The 22,238-nt window shown below is 41.7% G+C and overlaps 1 protein-coding gene across 2 annotated transcripts in view; it reads right to left on the reverse strand.

Moving 5' to 3' along the window:
- Nucleotides 1-22,238, reverse strand: part of LOC124555664 (protein Wnt-16-like) — a 776,949-nt gene that overhangs the window by 101,983 nt on the left and 652,728 nt on the right. For both annotated transcript variants that reach the window (XM_047129653.1, XM_047129652.1), the window contains exon 3: nucleotides 16,641-16,797. In XM_047129653.1, the coding sequence (XP_046985609.1) occupies nucleotides 16,641-16,797 (157 nt within the window). The remainder of the gene's footprint in view (nucleotides 1-16,640; nucleotides 16,798-22,238) is intronic.

The following is a 22,238-nucleotide window of genomic DNA, read 5'->3' on the forward strand; positions in this document are numbered from 1 at the left end:
TTCTCTTCGTCAAAAACTAAAGAAAATGCTTCCTTCTTCTAGTATACTACTTTCTCTCTTCGCTTCAAATGATTCAAATGGCTCTAAGCACTTTGGGACTTAACATCTGAGGTCATCAGTCCCCTAGACTTAGAACTACTTAAGCCTAACTAACCTAAGGACATCACACACATCCATGCGCGAAGCAGGATTCGAACCTGCGACCGTAGTAGCAGCGCGGTTCCGAACTGAAGCGCCTAGAACCGCTCGGCCACAGCGGCCGGCTTCTCTTCGTTTGTGATCAGCCATGTCACGTTCTTCCCACTGCTCTTCATTATCTGCGTTGTACCCTCTATTCCAGTCCTTTACTCGCGTCCATTGCTACCAGTGTCCTCAGTTTAACTTCAGCTGCCTGTAATTTGTCTTTGTTGTTCTACTTTTCATCAACTAATATAGTCCTGATAATTTTCTACTATAATTACTACTGATTTACGCTGTTTATGTTATTGTTATTTCTCTATGTTATATCCTATATTCAATGTGGTTGTTGTGATCTTGAATCCGGAGACTACTTTGCTGCAGCTCTCCATACTATGCTATCCTGTGCATTCCTCTTCATCTCCGAATAACTACTGCAACTTACATCCATCTGAATCTGTTTACTGTGTGCAGCCCTTGGTCTCCGACTACGATTTTCATCCCCCCCCCCCCCCCCCGTCACGTGCACACACACACACACACACACACACACACACACACACACACACACACACTTCCCTCCAATAAAGAATTGGTGATTCCTTGATGTCTCAGAATGTATCCAATCAACCGATCCCTTCTTCTAGTCAGAGTGTGCCAGAAATTTCTTTTCTCCCCATTTGTATCCAGCATCGTCTTAGTTACGTTATCCACCCACACAATCTTCAGTATTCCTCTGTAGCACCACATTTCAGAAGCTTCTCTTCTTGTGTAAACTGTTTATTGACTACGTTCCTGTGTAAGCCTTTATATTCTGAATATTGTAATCTACATCCTACTGAATCTGCTAACTGTATTCATCTCTTAGTCTCGCTCTATGGTTTTTACCCCCCAAACTTCCCTCCAATACTAAACTGGTGATCCCATCATGTCTCAGAATATAACCTATCAATAGATTTCTTCTTATAATCAGGTTGCGTCACAAATTTCTTTTCTCCCCAGTTTTACTCAATATCTCATTAGTTACGTGATCTACCCATCTAACCTTTGTCGTTCTTATGTAGCAAAGAAGCTTCCCTTCTTGTCTAGACTGTTTATCGTCCATGTTTCTCTTCCACACATGGCAACATTCGATACAAATACTTTCAGAAAAGACTTCCAAACACGTAAATCCATATTAAACGTTAACAAAGTCTTTTCTTGCCATTGCCAGTCTGTACTTCAAAGCCTCTCTTCTTCAGCCATCATCATTTATTCTGCTGCCCTTCTATCCATTTTCATCTTATATCCTCCTTTCAAGATAATTTCCGTCCCGTTCAACTGCTCTCCCAAATCCTTTGCTATCTGTGGCATAATTACAGCGCCATCGCAAACTTCAAAGTTTTTATTTATTCTCCCTGAATTTTAATCATTCTCCAGTTTTTCTTTTGTTTTCTTTACTACTTTCACAATGTACAGATTGAATAACATTGGCGATAGGCTGTAATTCTCTCTCACTCTATTCTCTACCACTGCTTCCCTGTCTTCCCCCTGGACTCTAATAGCAAACATTTGGTTTCTTTACAAGTTCTAAGTAGCCTTCCCCTTCCTGCTTTTTACCCCTGCTACCTTCAGAATATTAGAGTATTTCAGTCAATATTGTTAAAAGATTTTTCTGTCTACAAATGCTATAAAAGTAGGTTAACCTTTTCTAAACCTGTCTTCTGAGATAGGTCGTACGGTCAGTACTGTGTTGCGTGTTCCTAACATTTCTCCAAAATCTCAAATGATCTTCCCCGAGATCCGTTTCTATCAGTTTTTCCATTCTTCTGTAAAGAATTCATGTTAGCATTTCGCAACCACGACTTATTAAACTCATAGTTCGGTAATATTCACACCTTTCAGCACCTGCTTCCTTTAGAATTGGAGTTATTACATTCTTCCCGAAGTCTGAGGGTATTTCGTGGTTGGCTGTCCCACGGCTGTCAGTAGTTCTGACGGAATGTCGTCTACTCCCGGAGCCTTCTTTCGATTTAGGTCTTTCAGTGTTATGTCAGACTCTTCTCACAGTACCATATCTGTCATCTCCTCTTCATTTACGTCCTCTTCCATATCTATAAAATTGCCTTCAAGCCCATTTCCCTTCATAGCCCCTCTATATACTGTTTCACCTTTCAACTTACCGTTCTTTGCTTATTACTGGTTTTCCATCTAATCTCTTTGATATTCATATAGCTGCTTCTCTTTTCCCCAAAAGCCTCTTTAATTTTTCTGTAGGCTGTGTCTATCTTCCCCGCAGGGAAATACGCTACTAAATGCTGATACTTGTTCCCTCGCCATTCCTGCTTAACCTTTTTACACTTTCCGTCAGTCTCATTTTTTAGAAGTTTGTATTCCCTTTCGCCCACTTCATTTGCTGCATTTTTATATTTTCTCCTTTCATCAGTTAAATTAAATATCTCTTGTGTTATCCAAGTATTTACACTAGACCTTGTCTTTTTACCTATTTGATTATCTGTTGTTTTCACTATTTCACCCCTCAAAGCTAGCCATTCGTCTCCTTCTGTATTCCTTTCCCTTGTTTCCTAAGGCTCCATCTGAAACTTTCAACAACCTCTGATTTTATAAAACAATCCAGGTCCTATCTCCTTAATTTTCTGCCTCTTTGAAATTTCTTTAGTTTTAATCAACAGTTCACAATCAGGAAATTGTGGTTGTAGTCCACAACTGCCCCTAAAATATCCTACAATTTAAAACCTAGTTCCGAAATCTCTGCCTTACCATTATATAATCAGTCTAAAATCCTCTGGTGTCCCCAGATCTCTTCCACGTATGCAGTCTTGTTTTTTCTTAGCGATAGTTAAATTTTGCTCTGTGCTAAATTCTGTCAGGTGGCTTCCTCTTTGATTTCTTTCCTCAATCCATATTTACCTACAAATTTTCCTCCTCTTCCTTTTCTCACTCCCGAATCCCAGTCCCCCATCTCAATTAAAATTTTTTCTTCCTTAAGTATCTGAATAATTTCTTTTATCTCATCATACATTTCTTCCATCTCTCCATCATCTGCGGAGCTAGTTGGCATATAAGATTGTGCTACTGTGGTGGATGTTGGCGTTGTGTCTATCTCGGATGCAAACTACTCGTCCATTACCTTTATTTGATTTTCTATTTATAAACTTGTATTCAACTGGCCGGAAGCCTTGTTCCTCCTGCCGCCGAACTTCACTTATTGACAATATATCTAACTTCAACCTATCCATTTCCCTTTTTAAATTATCTAACCTACCTGCCCGATTAAGGGATCTAACATTCCACGCTCTGATCTGTGGAACAGTGGTTTAGTTTCTCCTGATGACAATACCCTCCTGAGTAGCCCCGCCTGGAGATCCGAATGGGGTTATTCTACGTCTGGATTATTTTATTAAAGAGCATGACATCATCATTTAACCACACACTAGAGCTGCATGCCCTCGGGAAAAATTAGGGCTGTAGTTTACCCTTGCTTTCAATCGTTCGTAGTACCAGCACAGCAATGCCGTTTTGGTTGCTGTTAGAACGTGTGATCAGTCAGCCATCCAGAGTGTTGCGTCTGCCACTACTGAAATGGGTGCTTTACCTCTTAAGAAACTGCACGTTTGTCTGGTCTCTCAACAGATACCACTCCGTTATGGCTGCACCTGCGGCACGGCTATCTATGAGGCACGCAAGCCACCCCATCAATGGCAAGGTCCATAGTTCATGGCGCCATATTAAATGTATTTGAATTACATGCACGTCTATTAAATGTAAGATATTTTATAACGGGTGTCGCTATAAACATATTGCAAAGTATGTAGAATGCCTTATTAAATGTAAGAAGGGGCATGACTGCCCTAATTCTGCCTGGACAAAGAGTTTAGTACAAATTACTTGAAGGAATTAAGCCTACTGCCAGTTTTCGCAGCGTTTTAGGTTATGTCAAGACGAGTTTCGATGTTTCCACCTATCTTCAGTTCGTGTAATACAGTTATATCTTAATTAATATAACGTTTTTCTCGATTGCATTTTGAACGCTGCAGCTACCTTTTATTATACATTTACATGCGAAATACAAAGTCTCAGTGACAAACCGATACTTGGAGAAAGATGCAAGTCAGAGATGATGTAGTTTGTCACCGGTGTTGTTCAGTCTGTATGCTGATAAAGGAATTAGGGAATTTAAAGATGATATGGAGGAGATAAAGTTTAAAGCATAGCGATGAAAAACTATAAAAACACTAGCAGAAATGAACTGTTAAGGACATTCAAAAAGAAACCAGCCAGAAGATGTAAATTGAAAGCCGCCGAAGGTGTCGTAATGTCATTGCCAAGGGAAGAAAGTTTGGTCTCTATAAAAATGCTGAGGCCCTAAGCTCGCCGCTAGAGGGAAATCGGTGCACACACTCGTGACGACTGAGCGAACATGTGGATGCATCGACCGTCCTCTGAATTCAGTAGTGCTGAAAACAGAGTAATGGAGGCTTCAAAAGAGGACGAAATGGGATGCAGTGCACTATCTTACAGCGGAAGGAGAGCAGGGAATGGAAATTCATTGAAAAATGGCACACGTGTATGGAGAGCACTGAACGTCCGTTTGCAATTTCGAGGTTGAGTCCGACCTCTGGGATAATGGCTACCTCTGTAACTCACCGGTCTTCAGTGGTGAGGGCATCCACCTGCTGGACAATGGTGTCGGTAATTCGATGTAGCGTTCCACATCGTACATCATTGGCCAACGACATCCGTCCTTCCTTGAATCTCTTGCGTCACGACTTGACCCTTGCAACAGACACGGAGAGCTCTTCGTATACTTGTGCCAGTCTTTGATGAATCTCTGTTCTCCGCATTCCTTCCGCTAACAGAAAACGCACTACACTCTTTTGACCTTCTTCCGAAGCTTCCAATTCTGTGTTTTCAGTTCGACTGAGTGCAGTAGGCGGTCGACGCATGAACGTACTCGCTTTATCTTCACGTGGGTGTCCGCCCATGTCCCTCTAGCAGCGGGTTTGAGGCCTCCGCTTAAAGATATGTACCACACCCTCTTCCATAGGGAATGGCATTGTGATCTCTTCAACGGTTTTCGTTTTACAGTCTCGGAGTCTTTTATTTTTGAATTACCCTAATGGATGTCATAAAGTAAGTATAACATGAAAATTAACTCAAAGATAACAAAAATTATTGTACGCAACAACCAACATGCTGTGGTAGAAAATAGATTTAATGATATACCACTCATAAAAGTAAATACCCATACCGACTGCGGTGCCATACTCTGCCAACAGTTTCGTCCTGATATGGGATTGTGAGTTAACGAGCATTGCGCTCTCATTTAAATATATGGACGAAAGAATCAGCCTACATGAATTGTGAAACGAACCCTGTCGTCGAGGACCGTGTGCCACAAAGGGCGCAGATTCACCACGAGATGGGGAAATTCACAGGCGTCTATTGAGGCCTAAGCGCTGTAGTGTGCGAGTGAGACGGACGAGAACCTACGTCATAGGGAAACCCAGTAGAAGCCGTTGCTGGCCGAGGAGACATAGCAGTGTTAAATATGGCGGACCTAAGATCGGCTATAAAGAGAAACATTTACGGAAACTATCTAATTCTATAGTAATGCAGGGAGTGAAGCCACAGTCAATTTAATTTTCCATCACCCATAAATTTTCATGATGATCCCAATAAAACTTGAATACTGATCATATCTATAATAGTTCAGGATTTACTGAATTCTACACTCTGAACGCTTTGGTCGATCTTAACGATCCATATTTCATATAGAAGAGCATCATGAAAGTGACAAACGTTGTAAATATCAACTCTGTGACTTTGTTTGTTTAAAAGATAGAGTAAATTTAAATTATCGGTATTTTCAGGATCATCATTTCCTCCACACAAAACACATTGAACGACGACAGCACGACACCTTATTGAATCATTAGGTAATAGAATATTTATTGGAAAGTTTAGTGCATAATAGTTACTTTTGTTCTTTATTTATTTATCAGAAAGCACATTGGTGCAAGGCTACTGGCCGTGACATTTAAAGTTAAGAAGGAAATTGTATTGGTTTTATGTAAAAAAATTTAACAATGAATATTATTGTTACTTTATTTAGAACGCGAAAGTGGTCAAGTTTTGATTATTTAAAAATGTAAAATAATTTAGAATAAGCTGTAGATAATCAGATGGACGGCTTCAGGAAAGGGAACTGCCCTAGTCAGTTGAGCGAGGAGCTTTGGCGCGCGGGAAAAACAGCCGGGGACGAGCAGAGGGAGTGCTGTTGGAGACGCGACAGCGGACAGTTCGGCTGGAGACACCAAAGGGTACAGTTCGGACTGAGACGTGAAAGCGGACACTCGACCTTTAGGCGGCTAGGAAGTGAAACGACTTAGAAAATTTCGCGTTGTGTGGATCGCGGTACTTAGTCTCTGAGCGGTGAGTAGCCGCGCGCCTGGTGTGAACTCTTAACTTTTCGCGTAGATAACTTTTATTTCGCGATGAGATTGTGAATGATCTAACTGTGTCAAATGGATATGCGCATGAGTGTAACAGTAACTGTAAATACGACCACTTTCGCTATTAGTTTACTTTGTGGATAAACATTACTCTAACCAAATCGCAACTGTGTGGCCTACATCATTTATGGGTCGTTAATTAAGTTCCCGACATTATAATTACTGTTATTACGTTTTATGTTAACTTTCTATTTCGCAAACTTACCATCAGCAAGACAGTTTAACCAAATGGTCACAAGTGTCTAATTTAGGGCGTGTAATGCGACATTTGCGGTTCAACCCCCCGACGAGTTTGAGCCAAGACATTTCGACGAAGAGGAACCGCCCCGAACGTCTTTGGGATGTTAGCTCGCTAGATGCAGGGTCATGGGTTCAGTATACCGCTCTACTGGCCATTGTGGGCTTTCTTGGCCTTGAGCTGCTACGACTCTCTCAAGCAGCTCGCCAGTTGGCATCACAAGGCTGAGTGGCCCGATTCCAGACGCCCCACCAAGAAAAAATGCCTGACAGTATCAGGAATTGAACCAGTGTCAAGCACATAACAGCTAGAGACGCTGACCACTTAGCTACGGGGGCGGACAAACACCTTTAACTGTTTCTTAAATAAAACCACCTGAGATGGTAAAAGTTTACCCGCCAGTGTATCCGAGAGCGCTAACGTGCTGCTTCCTGGACTCGGGTGGGCGCGACGGCCCCGGCTCGAATCCGCTCGGCGGATTAACGACGTGGGCCGGTGTGCCGGCCAGCCTGGATGTGCTTTTTAGGCGGTTTTCTACATCCCACTAGGTGAATACCAGGCTGGTCCCCACGTTCCGCCTCAGTTACACGCGTCGCAGACATTTGAAACACGTCCGCACTCTTTCACGATTTACTCTCGACGCAGACAGTTGTGGTACACTGATTGCGTCCTGGGGAGTACGGGGTGGCGGCAGGAAGGGCAACCGGCCATCCCTCCAACTAACATTGCCAAATCCGTTGTAACCACGCCGACCCTGCAATCGCTGCGCGACTATGGCGTAAGCGAAAGAAGAAAAGAAGAAGATGGTAAAAGCTTAGCCAACATAAAGAGTAGAGCTCCGCAGGCAAACACAGCCTATTGCAAGAAACAGGTGCTGCTTACATCATGTAACCTAAATGTGGAGACAAATAAGAAACTTATTAAGAGCAATGCCTGGAGGGCTGCCTTTGAATGGCTCGGAAACGTGAACTGGTTGGTTGATTTGGGAAATGGGACCAAACATCGAACTCATCGGTCCCATCGGATTAGGGAGGATAGGAAGAAAGTTGACAGTGTCCCTTCAAAGGAACCACCCTGGTATTTGCCTGAAACGATCAACGGAAGTCACGGAATGCCTAAATCAGGATGGCCAGACGCAGGTTTGAACCGTCGTCCCCCGGTATGCGAGTCTAGTGTGTTAATCACTGCGCCACCTCGCTCGCTGGAAACGTGGACTGTTGGTGCGTGCGACACTGGGGGCATTTGAAATGTGGTGCTGAAGAAGACTGGAAAACGTTTAATGGACAGCGAAGCTGACAAATGAAAAAAAAAATTAGAACAATGAGTGAAATAAAATGTCTACTTCGACCCGTACAGGAAAGATAAGATCAGTTAATTGGCTATTTATACCGACACAATAGTTTCCTAATTAACGTTTTGGCCGGCCGGAGTGTCCGAGCGGTTCTAGACGCCTCAGTCTGGAGCCGCGTGACCGCTACGGTCGCAGGTTCGAATCCTGCCTCGGGCATGGATGTGTGTGATGTCATTAGGTTATTTAGGTTTAAGTAGCTCTACGTTCTAGGGGACTGATGACCTCAGATGTTGAGTCCCATAGTGCTCAGAGCCATTTGAACCATTTTTGTAACGTATTGGGATGAATGAGTGAAAACAAGAGAGGACGAGGAAGACCTAGATGGAATGAGAGATGCTGTAGGAGCAAGCTCGTATGAAAAAATGAAGAGAATTACAGGGAACGGAGAGGAGTGGAACAGAAGAATTGGTGCCACCCAGTTTTGGGATTGAGAACTAAGAAAGATATAATAAAAACCTGAATTAGGAAGAAGTAGTACATAACTCCAGCGTCTAGTGAACTACGAGAATCGTTATTGTGTGTAGCTGCTAGACTTACATACGAAGAGAACAACTTATTTGTGCAACTTCGCAGTGAAAACTTATAGCTTGCACCTACTTAGGGCTATTCAGACTCGAATACTGAGACATATTCCACACAAAAGGAAACAATTCTTGCTCAAAACCTCAAGTAATTTATGGACGCTAAGGTTCAAATATGATGTAATGATAAAAAATGCCTTGTTGTTCCGATTATTTTGTACTTGACGTACGTCCTAGAATGGAGTATATTAGATGATAACTCGGGAATAAAAGAAATAATTACAAGTTCCAATTACGTTTCGGGAACGGGACAGGGTACTGAAAATATATTAAAGCTTCTTACTGACGTAAAACAAACTTTTTAGTAACAATTATGTGGTACTTGTTTTCGTATTCTTGGCCAAAGCATGCGACAACGCTGAGGCGAGAAAGAGAATAACGCATTCTCTCAAAGCTATTGACACTGCGATCCATCTGAGTAGTAGGAAATCGTATTCTGTTAAGAAGTAGAACAACTGGATCGAGGGAAAGTTGCGGAGTTGTCACACAGGGATCAGAGCTAACTTCAGTGTTGTTCAACATGCATCCTGAAGATCCAAATGAATATTTCCACTACAGTTAATGGACAACGCATGTATTAACGCCAAAGACCAAACTGTTCAGTTGTTCCACAAAAAAATCTATACAGTCAACAGAAATTTACGTGATTGGTGGTCTTGCAATATTTCGTAGTAAATCATGATTTTTCACTAAACCAAATAATGTCAGTGTAGAATGTGCAGGAAGTGTTCGAGCTCACATTAACACTAATAGTGGTACGCTATGTTTCTGATAGCACAGGAAAGGCCAGCAGCATGAGAAGACTGTAGCAGCTAGGGATCTACTGAGTTCTTAGCTGTCCGCTCCAAGCGGAGGAAAGGAGAAATGAACCCTTCCTGGGCGAAAGGCAGTTCTGAATCAGGAATATTTGGACAATGACAGTAATAAACCTTGTATCTAGTAACGTACCTGAGAACGAACTACACAAGTTTATGATAGTTATCAACAACAAGAATGAGAAATGTTTATAGGAAACAGATAGCGTTTGATAATATAGACACTTCTGACATCGAAGATGTTAGATTGTAATGAATGAATATACGATGACAACTATCACTGAAAATGTCAGTGGCGGCTTAGATGAAAGTATAAGAACCTCAGACATATAAATAACTGTAGTGGCGAAAGAGTGCGTAAACAACATGTAATTGTGCATAAACAGCAGATGCTTGTAAGAAAGTTCTGATCTTTAGTATCTGAGCAATGTGGTGAAAGTACATATAGACTATCAGGCACAAAAAAGGAGTCATCAGTTATCAGCCATGTTGTATAATAGTAATAACAATAATAACAATAATTGTTATTTTTATTATTATTATATTTCAAGACATGACTCTTTGCATTCAAAAAATGTGGCGACTGGATCATATTTTGTAATATTTTTCGGAACGACGTAGGTTCTGGACATAGGAAAATTTGTCAATACGAATTTCACAATGGTACAGTTGTGGACTTGAAAATTCACATGTGACTTTGCTTTTTATTTCGAACATGACTATGAAGTTAGGTGTTCGTGAAATTTTAGATACTTCGTGGGAATTGTAGTAACGTATGCATCTCAGCGATGGTGAGTCATTCTGATAAATTAAGTCAACCTCAGTGTTAAACATGGAATAAATTAAGTACTGGTTCTTGAGAATTACTTTAACTGATACCAGATTCTAACTTAATTTTGATACTCCGAACGTTTCTTGATCTAGTCAGTTGAATCAACAAGCTGATGTGCTTACATATTGTATTCCAGTTGGACAGACATATTGAGAGCGTGTGCTGCCACATCTAGACACTCGATACGAGTGAACAAGCTGCTCTTCCCCCCTAATCAGTGGATTGTAGTCATAGTAAATTGACACACTTGGACACTCTTAGCCTGACAGTCGGATGTGAAGCTAAGTACTGGGTTTCATGGTTTCAATTATAATAAATAAATAAATAAAAATGGATAATGTTTGTGTGTGTGTGTGTGTGTGTGTGTGTGTGTGTGTGTGTGTGTGTGTGTGCGTGTTTTCCACATCTCCAATCACCTAGCCCCCATAATGGTGGGAGTGTGGGTGAAAAGGGTTGGTAAACACTGACACCTAGGCTGCTCTAGACAACAGGCATATTATGAGGGTAGTATAGGAATTTATTGCGAATGGGCACAGTTGAGTCGAGAGAGAGGGGAGACAGAGATGGATAGTGAGAGAGAAGAGGATGAGATGGACAGAGAAAGATGGAGGAGGAGACAGACAGATGGAGAAGTGAGCAGGGGATCGACAGAGAGAGAGGGGGAGGAAGAAATGGACAGCGTTTCTGGGAAGGAGACGATGGACAGAGAGGGAGAAGGAGAATTATGTGCTATTTATGTGCCGTTTGCCTCCACAGGCGAAATCAGGGGGAAAGGATAGTATGCACAAAAATGGATGTGTGTGTTTAAGTTCCATATCTCCTCCTAAGCTGGTGGATCGATTTCAACCAAACTTCATACACATAACTGTCTGGAAAGAAGCACTGTATGAATAAGATCCACCTAGCTCTCCTATGAGTGATGGTGAGGGTGAAAAGGGTTTGTAATACCTGACATCTCGGCCGCCCTGCAGGACCCATGTATGTGTTCCAGGTAGTGTGTGAGCAGATGGGCACAGATGTGCAGAGAGAAGGGGAGGAAGAGATGGAGAGTGAGGAGAAAGAGCTGGGCAGAAACGAGAGCAGGAGGAGTTGGAGAGAAATGGAGTAGGAGGAGATGGTTAGAGAGATGAGGGGTAGGCGATGGACAGTCAGAGAAGAGGCGATTGCCACAGACACAGGTTCAAAATGGTTCAAATGGCTCTGAGCACTATGGGACTCAACTGCTGAGGTCATTAGTCCCCTAGAACGCAGAACTAGTTAAACCTAACTAACCTAAGGACATCACAAACCTCCATGCCCGAGGCAGGATTCGAACCTGCGACCGTAGCGGTCTTGCGGTTCCAGACGGCAGCGCCTTTAACCGCACGGCCACTTCGGCCGGCCCACAGACACAGGGAGGAGAAGATTTGACAGAGAGGGGGTGAGGAAGATATAGAGAGAGGGGGAAGAGATGGACAGATAGTGTCGAGGGGAGAGACGATGGACAGAGAGAGGGAAGAGAAGGTAGACTGAGGGAAAATACATTATCAGTTGGCGCTGCCCGCCTCTGCAACAAGCTACACTTAGTGCTCAGTTGAGAGCCCTGGCATTTAAGAAACGGCTTTTGTCAATCTTATAACTTTTCCCTGAAAAATTAACGTATGTGGTCAGTTTCTCTTTGTCAAAAAGTAAAGAAAATGCTTCCTTCTTCTAGTGTACTACTTTCTCTCTTCGTTTCAAATGGTTCAACTGGCTCTAAGCACTATGGGACTTAACATCTGAGGTCATCAGTCCCCTATACTTAGAATTACTTAAACCTAACTAACCTAAGGACATCGCACACATCCATGCCCGAGGCAGGATTCGAACCTGTGACTGTAGCAGCAGCGCGGTTCCGGACTGAAGCGCCTAGATCCGCTCGGCCACAGCGGCCGGCTGATTTTAGGTTACAGATGGTAGTGTTTATGGGAACACTGACAACGTAACGGTACGTCACAGACATCCTGCGTCCTCATTCGTTACCTCTGAATGCACAATATCGTTGTGTCATTTTTCAGCAAGGAAATACCCGTCTGTGTGAACTTCCTGTATGACGTTGAGGTACTACCGTTGCGGCAGGGTACTCAGATCGATCCCCGATAGAATATTTGTGGGACCGGCACAGACATCAACTCCGTCCCAGTATAAGTTAACAATGACGGTTACAAAGGTCGTGGGTCAGCTTGCCCCAGGATAAGATTCAGCGGTTTTGTGACGCCGTTCCCAACCGAATCAATGCATGCATCCAGGCCAGAGGCGGTGCAACGTAATACTGATAAGTGGGCTCACACTGCCAAGTTTGTTCTAAATCTTACTCCAGTTTGTAATTACTGAAATAACATCACGTACTCTTTCAACCCGTTAAGTTTCACTTCATTTTTTCTCCTCTTCTGGGTTCTTCACCTTTTTGTTAGGTAGTGTACATTCGAAATGAAATACCAAAATTGGTGGATAAGTAATGCTGTTGGAGCAGCAAAATAACTGATAAACACTGAAGTAGAGAGGTCATAAATCGCTGCCTGCCAATAGCAAAGATAAGCAATTCTGAAAAACAGAAATTTGTTGACATCGATCATAAATTTAGGTATTACAAAAATTTTTCATTAACTATTTAGAGGTAAGTGAAATATGAACGATAAACAGTTCAGGCAAGAAGTCAATATAAGCTTTTGAACCGTTTATAATTACGAATATAAGCCAGCTACACTGCTCTTTAAATGGTTTTTATTCAATAAATAATTCACGGTGAGCCTTTTTCGGCATATTGCCATCATGAGGTGATCTGTAAATACATAAGTAAGCGATAGTCTTAATATAGTGGTAGGTAACTACGATCAGAAAAGTTATACTACATCGTTAGGTGTGATATCATTGTGGGTGAAGTGGATCAGCGACGTTACATGTTTACATAGTTACCATTATAAATAAGTGATGTGTTTCTTATTATTGCTTCTAATTATGTTTTTGTTTGGAATTTGTTTTAGTTTTATTTGAGATTTTTATATAATATTTTTATTTTTTTCGTAACAATTTGGTTATGACATATGATTCATGGTGTTTTCTTGATGTCTTTGTTTTATACTCTTCATGTTGTTATCGCTGTTACTATGGATGTGTGTTACTTAGTTTCTCTGATTTATTACTTTAACCGTTTTCTTGAATTATAATGTGGATAGTTAAACAACATACCTAAAGCACGAAAATATACATAGAAAACTTTATTCTCATTATAAATCGAGAAACCGGGTAAAATAATAAATAAGAGACACTTAGTGACGGATATCCATAGTAACAGCGATAACAACATGAAGAGCGTGGAACAAAGACATAACACCAAGAAAACATCATAAACCATAGACCGAGTTTCCACAGATCACTTATTTATAATAGTAACTATGAAAACATGTAATATCGCTGATCCACTGTCATCCAAGCTGTCAATAGAAAAATAGCATACATAAAAACCAACTATGGTCAGTTATACGTCTCCAGTGTACATCTAAGGAGAAACTAGTAAATCTAAAAAAGACAGGACGTGGCAGCAACGATATTACATGTAAGGTAAAACCACCTAACGATGTATTATAGTTCTTCTGATCATAGTTACAGACCAATGTATTAAGACTATCGCTTACTTGTGTAATTACAGATCACCTCATGATGGCGGTATGCCGAAAGGGGCTTATAGTGAATCATTTATGAAACAAAAACCATGGAGAGAGCAGTATAGGTGGCTGAAACTCGCAATAATCATGTCATTAGAAGACATATTTCGCACTGCGAGCACCAAAGAACAAAACTTTTGAACCGTATTACTGCGAAGGAACGCTGAAGCTTAAAAGTACAGACCGAATAACTAATGATGGGGAGCTGAATCGAATTTGGCAGAAATGAAGTTTATGGCACAAGAAGCGGTGTCGTCGACTATCGACACTCACAACAAAAGGTCGACCACCACAAAAATGCTGCTAGCGAGCATAGAGAGAAGCAGTAATAGTACCGGAAATGGCCTCTCAGAATTTGTCTTAGAGTGTTCCTATCGTCGAGTCAGTTCAGCGTACTGTTTCCAGGCTAACAAATGGAGTACTTCTGTTGTGCACCGCCTTACAGTGATTAGGAGTGTTCACTGTACTAAGTACATTGCAGTACTGTGTGCTATTCACCCGCAGCAGTGGGGTGGTTTTGTCAGACCACCATTACCGAGGAGCACAGTTGTTATTTGACTGCTACCTTCCAGCTACCACGTATTAAACAACCACTCACAATTGTGTAAATTGCCACAGCGAGGGCGATCCATGAAAGTTGAGTTGTTCCTTATTTAATAAAGTGTTAAGTGTTTCACTAAAATCTGTACTGATTTCTCTCCGCAGCCTGTATACAACACAACGTAACTAAACGAAGGGGTCGGTTGAGAGGACCCATCCTGAGGCATCAGAGAACAGTAAATTTAGTAGTACAGTAGAGTTGTACCTCCCAAAACTATGGTTCGGTAGTTTTGATGAAGTACTTAAATGATGTAGGACACGGCAGGATTACGGATAGTATTGGTAGGGAAAGAAACATATATGAATATGTAAGAGAGAAATTTGGATCCCTATTTGTATTTTGTTTGTTTGTTTTGCATATAATTACAACCGCACGTCGTTCTGTGTTATACCACTATGTATTTTATATTCTCAGAAAATATAAACTTCGTTTAATAAGTAATAAAAATTAGTTGATTGCGTAACTTCTGGTATTTTATGTAAGCAATTACTTTTGATGCAGGTACGGTTTACAAGCATGAACGTAAAAAATCTACATAATTATAGTTGTTGTATTGCACTCGATAGAAAGTTGTTCATAATGATCAAAGCCAAGCGTTTCCTGTTGTTGTTTATACGTATGACAGTTGTTTAGGAGTAACAAAACGTTCAAATGTGTGTGAAATCTTATGGGACTTAACTGCTAAGGTCATCAGTCCCTAAGCTTACACACTACTTAACCTAAATTATCCTAAGGACAAACACACATACCCACGCCCGAGGGAGGACTCGAACCTCCTCCGGGACCAGCCACACAGTCCATGACTGCAGCGCCTTAAACTGCTCGGCTAATCCCGCGTGGCTTACGAGTAACAGAAACATGTTTTGTATAAGGTCGACGAAGTATTGAAGCTATGTTTGATTTGTTTTGTTTTGCTGTTTTTCTTTAATTTTTTGAGGGAACTGCATTTTCTAGGCCTGTACGATAAATTTGTATTAATTTTCATTTTTAGTGCTAAATCCATCTATATCGCGTTAGATATCAATGATTTTCGTATAAAACCTGAATTAAACAGACAATTTCAATTTTGTTATAAATAATGTTTGTTTTTAAGTAATAGACAGGAGGATGACTACTTAGAAGCAAAATGTTCCTTACGTTATGCGTCCCTTTATATATCATCACTCAGTTCCTAGACGGTTTAAGTTTCTAGTGAAACCTAGTAAAACACTGATCACATACGCAAAAAAAGCGTAGGAAAGAAGGTAACGCTGTATAGGTATGCAACACGCCTAAAGTACAAGTAACGCTGTTATGAACGTAACTGATCAAGATGGTTCAAATGGCTCTAAGCACTATGGGACTTAACATTTGAGGTCATCAGTCCCCTAGAACTTACAACTACTTAAACCTAACTAATCTAAGGGCATCACACGTGTCCATCCCCGAGGCAGGATTCGAACCTGCGACCGTATCAGCAGCGCGGTTCCGGACTGAAGTGCCTAGAACCACTCGGCCACAAGGCCGGCTAGCTGATCAAGAGTTCTAGGAAATCAATCGTAGTGTACACTTGTTCATGATAGTCTACGGTAGCCTAAGATAGCTTTATTACTCTATAGTGAGGGAGGTGTGCAGGATTAAAAATGCAAAGAGATCCAGGTTTGTCTATAGTAAGCACGTTGATTTGGAATCAAGTTGCAATAGTTACGCAGAGGTGAAGAAGCTTGCACAGAGAAAACTATAATGGAGAGCTTCATCAAATCAGTTTTCTGACTGGAAACTACAACAACATGTGAAAATTTTTTCAGTAATTAGGGAGACTGAGATGCGTACAACATGGAGCAGCGAGGAGTAGAGAGGGTACGTACCTGCAGCCGCCCCACTTCCAGCCCTCGGGCGTGTGTTGGCCCTGGCGCGACGAATCGCAGCTACACTCGGTCAGGTTGCCGGAGCTGCACGACTGCGTGACCGCATGCACCACGCCCGCGCTCGTCACAGCGTAGATGAACGCCGTCTCCTTGCTACCTGCAACACGCACCACCGCACTCTCTTACTGTCTTTTCGGCTACATCAATAACATTTCATTAGTTAATACTAGCGAACCCTGCAGTGCTCCGAAATTGCTAAATATCTATTTGGAATTGCATACAGGGGAACGCGGGGCGGAACGGGATATTAATGCTTAACAATTTCTATAATATAAGGGAACACAAGGAAACACTTCTTAAAGTGATAAAAAACACCTTGTAGTGTAACCTAATGTACCCTATTTTAAAATCAATTAAAACAATACATTTTGCATTTTTTACTACCCACGGGGCAGAATGGGATAAGGGTATTTTTTGTTAAATTATTGCATAAACGTTGAATTTGAATTACGAATATCGTATTAAACTATGACAAAATGTTGTATAAGAGGCAATTAAGACTAAGGAATGTGTAATTTAAACAATTAAAAAGTCATTCTTCAAAATAAGAAAATATTTTAATGTCATTCCGAAAAATGTACAATACTTAATAACCACCAAACCACTAACTACTAGCCCTTTCGACAACAGTCACAAATCAGTATTTCCTCTTCATCTTCACTGTCTATGCCTGCACATGAATTGTGTGCCCACTCTGGCATGCGACCCACCCCTCATTAGAAACGGAGTAGAAGTCCCCACAGTAGAGACACTCAGCCTCCTTTCTCTCTCTGAATCTCTCTTCTCCATCATCTTCTTCTTTTTATTTTTCTTAAGGTATTTGATGTACACTGTTTTGGTTTTTTGGGGTGTACAGTTTGATATTTTTGACTTAAGTTGCATTGCACCTGACGTCTCTGTCCTGACATTGTTTATATTTGTGCACCCTCCTCCTTTCTGTAGGCCTACTTTACGTGCAACAGCATTCTGCAATTCCTTCTTATAAGGAGAATCTGTTAATACGATGGTTTTTCCTTTTCGTCTTCTAGTCCGCCGAGTATTTTGACAGATTAGTGGGATTGGAATGACAGCCTCGGGGGATATCTGGAAAGCTGAGTTGTTCGGCGAACATAGCTGATTGGGAGAGTCTGGCATCCATGAACATCCAGGCTGGGTTTGCTTTCTACTTGCATCAAAATATGACGGGGCAGAACGGGACACTATCCCATTCTACCCCGACCCGTTCCGCCCCAAGAGCACTTTTGAGGTTAACAACTTTTATGGCGTGTAATAACTGACGTATTTAAACGCATTAAATAACTGAAGTATAACAAATGCCATGCACTTTAAGGGAATGTATTATTTTAGTGTATACAATTAACAGTTTACCTGGCGTTGAAATTCACCAAACGTTAGAACAACGCAAGCGGTAACGTGACGGACAAAAATTCACTTAGATCCCGCACTTCAAACTAAATCAAAATGGCTACCCTGACTTCCCTTCCATTCGGAGAAATAGTTACATGCCCATACAACAGGTTGCAACACTGTCCAGTCTAGAAAAGAGCAATTTCCCATTGTGCCCCGCTATTATGTTCTGCCCCGAGTTCCCCTACGTCTTGATCTCCTACTCCCGGCACCCTTCCTATCAGTCCAACTATTGCTTCCCCTATCTCTCGCCACTTCCTTCTCCCTGCTTCCTCTGTCCATCTCCTCCTCCCCCTATCTCTCTCCACTACCTCCTCTCTGCCTCATCTGTCCATCTCCTCCTTCCCTCTCTCTATACCCATGTCCCCCCCGCCGCTCCTCTCTGTCCATCTCCTATCCCCCCCCCCTTCCCCCTTTATCGTCAGCCCTTGGACTATAATTACAAACTTCAGAACGATAGAGGTTCCTTAGTAATATTCCAATCGTAATGCGATACGTTAAAAGCAACTGTGAACAATAAAATCAAGTTTTAGTTATAAAATTTTTGCTTACATTTATATACAAGGAGGAAGAATATATAAGGGAGAAACACTTTGTCTAGAGGTCTAAATGCGAAATGCGGTGCTATTGTAGTTAAAACTGACCGCGAGAGAGAGAACGAAATCGTACATTATCACAGAACAGCATTTTGTTTATCGCAGTTGGCTGAAACCGAAAGCCAGTCAATGATTTCTCAAAAAAATATACGGTTTATGTCCGTCTGAATGTTTGTTAGAGTATCGTGTAAAATTTAACGTAAATAACGTTAGAGACGTTTGCTTGAGAGAGAGAGAGAGAGAGAGAGAGAGAGAGAGAGAGAGAGAGAGTAAACGTTGATGGTAAAATTCTCGAAAAGTTCTTGACCGTTTACTTCAAAGTTTTACACGATATTTAAATAAACATTTGGATTGACACATGGTATATACATACAGGGTGGTCCACTGATCGTGACCTGGCCAAATATCTCACGAAATAAGCGTCAAACGAAAAAACTACAAAGACGAAACTTGTCTAGCTTGAAGGGGAAAACCAGATGGCGCTATGGTTGGCCTGCTAGATGGCACTGCCATAGCTCAAACGGATATCAACTGCGTTTTTTAAAAATAGGAACCCCCATTTTTATTTCATATTCGTGTAGTACAAAAAAATATGAATGTTTTAGTTGGACCACTTTTTTCGCTTTGTGATAGATGGCGCTGTAATAGTCACAAATATATGGCTCACAGTTTTAGACGAACAGTTGGTAACAGGTAGGTTTTTTAAATTAAAATAAAGAACGTAGGTACGTTTGAACATTTTATTTCGGTTTTTCCAATGTGATACACGTACCTTTGTGAACTTATCATTTCTAAGAACGCATGCTGTTACAGCGTGATTACCTGTAAATACCACATTAATGCAATAAATGCTCAAAATGATGTCCGTCAACCTCAATGCATTTGGCAATACGTGTAACGACATTCCTTTCAACAGCGAGTAGTTCGCTTTGCGTAATGTTCGCACATGCATTGACAATGCGCTGACGCATGTTGTCAGGCGTTGTCAGTGGATCACGATAGCAAATATCCTTCAACTCTTCCCATAGAAAGAAATCCGGGGACGTCAGATCCAGTGAACGTGCGGGCCATGGTATGGTGCTTCGACGACCAATCCGCCTGTCACGAAATATGCTATTCAGTACCGCTTCAACCGCACGCGAGCTATGTGCCGGACATCCATCATGTTGGAAGTACATTGCCATTCTATCATGCAGTGAAACGTCTTGTAGTAACATCGGTAGAACATTACGTAGGAAATCAGCATACATTACACCATTTACATTGCCATCGATAAAATGAGGGCCAATTATCCTTCCTCCCATAATGACGCACCATACATTAACCAGCCAAGGTCGCTGATGTTCCACTTGTCGCAGCCATCGTGGATTTTCCGTTGCCCAATAGTGCATATTACGCCGGTTTGCGTTACCGCCGTTGGTGAATGACACTTCGTCGCTAAATAGAACGCGTGCAAAAAATCTGTCACCGTCCCGTAATTTCTCTTGTGCCCAGTGGCAGAACTGTACACGACGTTCAAAATCGTCGCCATGCAATTCCTGGTACATAGAAATATGGTACGGGTGCAATCGATGTTGATGTAGCATTCTCAGCACCGACGTTTTTGAGATTCCCGATTCTCGCGCAATTTGTCTGCTACTGATGTGCGGATTAGCCGCGACAACAGTTAAAACACCTACTTGGGCATCATCATTTGTTGCAGGTCCTGGTTGACGTTTCAAATGTGGATGAACACTTCCTGTTTTCTTAAATAACGTAACTATCGGGCAAATGGTCCGGACACTTGGAAGATGTCGCCCAGGGTACCGTGCAGCATACATAGCACACGCCCGTTGGGCATTTTGATCATAATAGCCATACGTCAACACGACATCGATCTTTTCCGCAATTGGTAAACGGTCCATTATAACACGGGTAATGTATCACGAAGCAAATACCGTCCACACTGGCGGAATGTTACGTGATACCACGCACCTATACGTTTGTGACTATTACAGCGCCATCTATCACAAAGCGAAAAAAGTGGTCCAACTAAAACATTCATATTTCTTTACGTACTACACGGATATGCAATAAAAAATGGGGGTTCCTATTTAAAAAAACGCAGTTGATATCCGGTTGATCTATGGCAGCGCCATCTAGCGGCCCACCCATACCACCATCTGGTTTCCCCCTTCAAGCTAGACGAGTTTCGTTCTTTGTAGTTTTTTCGTTTGATGCTTATTTCGTGAGATATTTGGCCCGGTCACTATCAATAGACCACCCTGTATATATATAGCCTACATCCGCCCAAACGTTCGTTAGAGTGTCGTATAATAATTTGAAGTAATCGTTCAGTTTGCTAACAACGTTTCTCTTTTATTTGGTGATGTGTTGGCAGAAGAGCCAACACCGTGTTGCTAGAGGAGGCCGAAATGCACGCGTTTAATCTCACGCAGACTGGCGTGAGGTCTGGAACAGTTAAAGGAGTTATACTATGAAGAAAAGAACGTAGCGGTTGGAATACTTAACTTTAATCCATAATTGAAGAACATCGCTCTTGATGATACATAATTACAATCTCAATATAAACTGGTAATGGCGCCTTGCTAGGTCGTAGCAAATGATGTAGCTGAAGGCTATGTTAACTATCGTCGCGGCAAATGAGAGCGTATTTGTCAGTGTAGCATCGCTAGCAAAGTCGTCTGTACGACTGGGGCGAGTGCTAGGACGTCTCTCTAGACCTGCCGTGTGGTGGCGCTCGGTCTGCAATCACTGACAGTGGCGACAAAAAATGGCTCTGAGCACTATGGGACTTAACATCGATGGTCATCAGTCCCCTAGAACTTAGAACTACTTAAACCTAACTAACCTAAGGATATCACACAACACCCAGCCATCACGAGGCAGAGAAAATCCCTGACCCCGCCGGGAATCGAACCCGGGAACCCGGGCGTGGGAAGCGAGAACGCTACCGCACGACCACGAGATGCAGGCTAGTGGCGACACGCGGATCCGACGTATACTAATGGACCGCGGCCGATTTAAAGGCTACCACCTACCAAGTGTGGTGTCTGGCGGTGACACCACATTTGGTATATATGTATTTGTATACCACATGTATTTAAAAATGTAGCTTATGTCCGTCCGAACGTTTATTAACTGTGTAAAAATTTGATATAAAGTGGTTAAGAACTTGTCGAGATTTTTGCTAAAACGTTTCCCATTAATGTAGTAAATATATATTTATATATCATAAACATTAAAAAAGACCTGGAGGCTAGGTCCGTCCTGACATCTACTAAAGTATCGTGTAAAAATTTCAAGTAAATCGTTCAAGTACTTTTCTAGATTTTGGTGGCAACGTTAAACACCAATTTCACTTTGTAAGGAAGCATAAATTTTAAGCATATACTTGTATACTATATATATTAAAAATTGTAGCCTGTGTCCGTCCTAGGTTTATTAGAGGGTCGTGTAAACATCTGAAGTAAATCGCTCAGGAACTTATCGAGATTTTTGCTAAAAATGTTTCCCGTTTATGTAGTAAATATAT

The sequence above is a fragment of the Schistocerca americana genome, chromosome X (assembly GCF_021461395.2).
Source record: "Schistocerca americana isolate TAMUIC-IGC-003095 chromosome X, iqSchAmer2.1, whole genome shotgun sequence".
In the NCBI taxonomy this organism is placed as follows: Eukaryota; Metazoa; Arthropoda; class Insecta; order Orthoptera; family Acrididae; genus Schistocerca; species Schistocerca americana.